The 6,000-nt window shown below is 38.1% G+C and overlaps 1 protein-coding gene across 3 annotated transcripts in view; it reads left to right on the plus strand.

Moving 5' to 3' along the window:
* bnipl (BCL2 interacting protein like) overlaps positions 1-4,713 on the plus strand; it is a 54,356-nt gene extending 49,643 nt beyond the window's left edge. For all 3 annotated transcript variants that reach the window (XM_039750447.1, XM_039750456.1, XM_039750465.1), the window contains exons 8-10: positions 1,723-1,809; positions 2,946-3,044; positions 3,246-4,713. In XM_039750447.1, coding sequence (XP_039606381.1) covers positions 1,723-1,809; positions 2,946-3,044; positions 3,246-3,273 — 214 coding nt within the window. In that variant the 3' untranslated portion in view covers positions 3,274-4,713. The remainder of the gene's footprint in view (positions 1-1,722; positions 1,810-2,945; positions 3,045-3,245) is intronic.
* The last annotated feature ends 1,287 nt before the right edge of the window (positions 4,714-6,000 follow it).

The following is a 6,000-nucleotide window of genomic DNA, read 5'->3' on the forward strand; positions in this document are numbered from 1 at the left end:
CATTACAGTGCCACCCCTTTTTTAAGCATTGTCAATAGAAAAAAATATCTTTATATACAGTCATATGAAAAAGTTTGAAAACCTCTCTCAGCCTGCATAATAATTTTCTCTATTTTCAACAAAAAAGACAACAGTGATATGTCTTTCATTTCCTAGGAAAATCTGAGTACTGGGGTGTTTTCCAAACAAAGATTTTTAGTGAAGCAGTATTTAGTTGTATTAAATTAAATGAAATGTGAAAAACTGGCTGTGCAAAAATTTGGGTCCCCTTGTAATTTTGCTGATTTGAATGTATGTAACTGCTCAATACTGATTACTTGTAACACCAAATTGGTTGGATTAGCTCGTTAAGCCTTGAACGTCATAGGCAGGTGTGTCCAATCATGAGAAAATGTATTTAAGGTGGTCAATTGCAAGTTGAGCTTCCCTTTGACTCTCCTCTGAAGAGTGACAGCATGGGATCCTCAAAGCGACTCTCAAAAGATCTGAAAACAAAGATTGTTCAGTCTCCTGGTTTAGGGGAAGGCTACAAAAAGCTCTCTCAGAGGTTTAAACTGTCAGTTTCAACTGTAAGGACTGTAATCAGGAAATGGAAGGCCACAGGCACAGTTACTGTTAAACTCAGGTCTGGCAGGCCAAGAAAAATACAGGAGCGGCATATGCGTAGGATTGTGAGAATGGTTACAGACAACAAATTATGAATGTATCGTAAAACATTCAGTCTCAACTGTTTCTTCTTCTCGATACACTGTGCATTTAGCTCTGTGTGAATTGTATATCTGCTTGGGACAGTTGTGTTGATACAGACACTACTCTGTAAAGTTCAGTAACATCACTATTCAAAATACAAGAAAATGTGAAAGAAAAAGTACTTGGACCAGCAAGCAGGTCTGGTGGGGGGCAGTGGTCGTGTTGGAGACTCCTACTAATAGCCAAAAGAAAGAAGGGGATTTGAGGGTCTTTCTTGGAGGTTTAGAAATGACAGTGTTTGCTGTTGTTTGGATTCCTTTTTAATTATTTTTATTGGACACAATCTGTTCTGTAAAATGCAAAGCTGAAGGCAACTACTTGCTGTTTATCCATTCTCTGTTATGTGTTTTCAACCAACTACTGTATTCAGCCCTGGTAACTCTAACAAGAGAACCATTGGGAAAGAACTTTCAAGTTAGTTGTGCTAGGTTTAGTCAGTAGGTGGCAGAGTTCTGACTCCAGAGACATGTATAAAAATAAATTAAAAGTTAAAACTGAAATGTCGTAAGCTCACTTAAAGCTGGCTCTTATTTGCTCAGTACAAATTTGAAGTATCAAATTCTAGTGGTAAAAAACATACAATCTAAATCCCTTTGGTCCCAATTTTGAAATGTTTAGCTTGTATTGATCAAGATGCTCTTTATTTTGTTTCTTCACCATGCTTGTGTCTTTTGTTAGTTCAAAATGCTGCGTAGATCGGATTTACAAGTACAGTATGTTGTTCGCTTGCAGTGTTTACATTTGACTGAAAGTCTGTGGTTTCCCTAATAATATATGTGCTCTGACTCTAAGGGGTATGCAATAACTACATTTTGTTATACCTGTACAATGACAATATCACTGAATGATTATCATTATTTAGTATATGCTAAGTGACAGTGTTCCCTGTTAAAATCTGAACAATTCCGCAATCTGCATTTTTCATGCTCTTTGTCCAACCTACAAGACTGACTTAAGTTATCTCTTTTCCAGACTACGCAAGAACCTGAAATGTCTGCTGATTGTTCACCCCACTTGGTACATAAAAGCATTGGTGACTGTCCTGCGACCATTTATCAGGTAAGCCAAGCAATCTGGATATCAGGACTTATGCGTTCAAGAGAACTAGCAGGTTGTGATGGCATATTCTGTGCCATTTAAAGCAAAGACTGGTGCTTTGGCTCCCTCTAACGTCCCAGAAATGTGTTAGCCTAACTGGTGACTCTAAGTAGGAATTGTAGAAATGAGTGAGGGAATGTGTGTAAATATGCCTTGCAAAGGACTGGTGTATCATCCAAGATTTGTTCCTGCCATAATCCTGAAGCTGCCAGGGTTGGCTGTGGTTCTTTTTGAACTTCTGTTTGAGTAACTGAATTCAGAAAATGGATGAGAAATAACGAAGTGTGACTGAGAAGGGTGAGTGTGACATATTAACCTAACATAGTTGTGTGATTTACTCAGAAGTGAGTTTTTTCATATTATACCCTCATCTCATTCTCACAGCCACTTAATCTAATTAAGGGATGTTCTGTGTTTGGTAGAAAATCTGGAAACAACCCTGGACAAGGTGCCGTTCACTGCAGGGCCCACTTACACACACACCCATAACTGCAAAAGGGCCAGTTTGGAATTGGTATTGGACCTAACCTGCATTTCTTTGGGGATGGGGGAGTAAGAAAGGGAATACCTGAAGAAAAACCTAAACAGTCCAAGGGAATATCTGCAAACTCCACATGGACAACATCTCAGCAAAGGAATTTGAAGCCAGAGAGCTGCTTTCAAGAGGTGGCAGCACTAACCACTGAGCTACCTGAATCAAAAGGCTCTGCCTCATAATATGTAATGAGTACCATAGTGACATTTCATTAATTGACTTGTTCACCTTTACATTGGGTGGTTATCAGCTGTATTTTGAACTTTTGATCTTTATTTAATTAAAATCACCAACTGGGGACCAAATTTAAATTACTAAATACCAATGCCTTTCTCAACAAAAGCACTTTTCAAATTTTTAGATACAATATTTTTGCATATTTCATTTAGTATTTTGTATTACTGTATATATAGTATTATTATACTGTATATATATATATATATTCATATGCATTTTTGTATTTACTTTTTATTTGTAAAGGAATAAAAAGGTGTTCAATTTTGATGCTATTAATCATATACTTGGGTTGTAACAGTTATATTCTCTAATGTTCTCATTTCAGTGCAAAATTCAGTCGAAAGCTGCGATTCTTGAACAGTTTAAATGAGCTATCCAAACTGATTCCAATGGAGCATGTCCACATTCCAGAGTGCATCCAAAAGTACGTATTAGCAGCTTTGAGCACCTTCATTAGAAAGCAATGGCCGTGTGCCACCATTGATTAAAGGTTGTAATGACAGAAAATGTCTTACTGTAATAAGTCCTGGAGGCAGTGGGCAAGCACCATCTACTGTTAGCTAAGCTATGACCTAATGGGGCAACTTGCTCTGATTACTTTTGATTATTTTAACCTCTTTTTCAGGCTGGACCAAGAGATGAATGGATTATAGAAGTCTGTAAATTGAAAGAAAACACTATTTTAAGAAGACACAAGTATATGTTTTAGTATGTATATACATATGGGGACTATAGGCCAACAGACTACAGGAGCCAAAGACTCTTTAAAACTTTCCTTCTGTTACCTATCAGCTGTAAATTAAATAGTCAGCAATATTAAGCTGCTGTTCTTTGGTGAGGAAACCCTTTTTAAAATTATACTAACTTAAACTTGTACAAATCAACTTCTGCTGCTTCTGTATTTTATTACAGAAGTAAACTTTGAAGTCAACCTTCAAGCGCAGACATGTTTAGCGTTTTTCTATTTAGAATGCTGGAGTTGTCGCTGTATGTTTTTGCCTTTGTATAATTGATTCAGTATTGTTTGGAGCTGGACCCTTTATAGTTGTCCTTTTCTGGTCACTGTGTTCTTCTTCAATTTCTTAGCCTGTCTGGGATGCTGCTACTGTAACACGGGGTTCTTTAATGTATCAGATGCTAAATATTATTGTGGTCAGTCGCACTCTCAAATCTTGCCTACTACACCAAAAGTGCACTTGGATTCATTGTCGAACTATAGTCAGATTCACAAACACTTTTCTGCATATGTCAATGAACAGAGAAGAAGGGATGAGGGACACAGGCTTTATTTGTCCTTGGACTTTTTCCCACATGGTGTTATGTCTGTAAACCATCCACCAGTTTAATGGAAACAGAATGTGTAAACTGTTGCCTGGGGTGAAAGAGTTTAATTGTGACATTTTACTTTGTAATCCGCTACGACCTTAGTCTCTCTTCATGGAACCTGGTGTGATGCATGAGTTGTGGAATTTTTCCGTGATTTTTTCCGTGAAACTCGCACTGAGCCAGAAAAGATCAGACTTGGATTGCCTTGAGGTGCATAAAATTCTGAATGGAGCAGACGACAAATACTACAAAATGAAGCAGTGCAAAGGACACAGGTGAGCCCCTTAAGGACTAATGGTGCAAGTCTAAAATAAGGTAGCATTCTGTGGCAGACAGGATCTGTTTAAATACGGGTTCCCCACTGTACAAAAAAAGAGCACTTTGATATGTAAAATAACATTTTACTTTAGCTCTAAATAGTTGAACTGCACATTAGTTATGTTGTTGTTTTAATATTTTATTTTGTTGCCAAAGCCTTATCAGCTGCCTGTATGGTATCTGTTCAGACTGTCTAATGAAAACAATTTAAAAAGTGATATGGCAAGTTTTTGTGCTGTTGGTCTTCAGCTTTAGACGCTGTATCAGGAGATATTTTGAAAACATGTCTGCTAATCATTTGTTGATGTGTATTTTTTCTCTAGTGCAGTGTCTTAGAAGATTTCAGGGTCTTAAATGCATTAACAAAGGAAATGTATACTTTCTAAATGATTCCTGTTTTTTAATGTAACTTGTATGTAATATCTGTATAAATAAAATGCTGTTCTATATATAGGTTGTGGTCTGCCATCTTTCCACAGGACTAGCTAATGAGGCCTTCTTGAGTTAAAGTATATTTTGTTTTAACAGTTAAGATAATGTGGGTAGGCTATTATTGGTAGAAGCAGGTTCTGAGCAAAGTACTCCTTATTTATAGTGGACATTAATGAATTATCTTGCCTGTTGCCACTACAGGAAGTCTCAGCTCTTTGTGACAATGTAATAAAAAAGAAGGTTTAGGAATTAGATAGATGCTTGTGTGTTTATCTGTTTGCAAACCTGCTTAATCCAGTTCATCATCACATGGGACCAGTGCCTATCCCTACAGCACCGGGTACAAGATGAGAATCAGCCAGTGCCAATGCCATGCTAGTCACACTTATACACAAACCCACTCTCGCTCAGTCATCCATCCATCCATTTTACAATTTTACTTAACCAGAGCAGGGTCGCAGGAACCAGGAACCTATCCCAGTATCAGCCACAAGACAGAAACAATCCCTGGGCAGGGCACCTTGCCCTCGCAGGACAAACACACAAAGAAACACACTAGGGGCACAATGCCAATACACCTAACCTTCCTGTACTTGGATTCTGGGAGGAAACTACAGCATGCAGTGGAACCTCACAAGGAAAATATGCAAACTCCACACATGGAGCAGGAGGAACTTGAACCCTGGTCACCCTGCTGCCACCATGCCACACTACTCTCACTCATATAGGACCACATTAGGAGTTGACTATTAATATAATATATATATATATATATCTTTGAGTTGAGGAAAATCCCTTGTAGACACAACATGTATATGAAACATACCAGTGTCCCAAGACGTGGACATGGACTGGTGTGGTAATAATACAATACAATACAATACAGTTTATTTTTGTATAGCCCAAAATCACACAAGAAGTGCCGCAATGGGCTTTAACAGGCTCTGCCTCTTGACAGCACCCCAGCCTTGACTCTCTAAGAAGACAAGGAAAAACTCCCAAAAAACCTCTGTAGGGAAAAAAAATGGAAGAAACCTTGGGAAAGGTAGTTCAAAGAGAGACCCCTTTCCAGGTAGGGTGGGTGTCAAAAGGAAGGGGGTCAATGCAATACAATACAATACACTGATCAGAACAAATCCACAATACAGTATTAAAATAAAAATTTTACAAGTACGGAGCAGAATTTAACAGTAGATGGTATCACATAATAAGATTTGGATTTGTTTAGAATCCTGGAGACCTCAGCCATCAAGCTGCCTCCCCCATTTGGCCATTTCACAGCTATAACATTACTGGGCCAGCCA

This window comes from Polypterus senegalus, chromosome 1, assembly GCF_016835505.1.
Source record: "Polypterus senegalus isolate Bchr_013 chromosome 1, ASM1683550v1, whole genome shotgun sequence".
NCBI classification, from domain to species: domain Eukaryota; kingdom Metazoa; phylum Chordata; class Cladistia; order Polypteriformes; family Polypteridae; genus Polypterus; species Polypterus senegalus.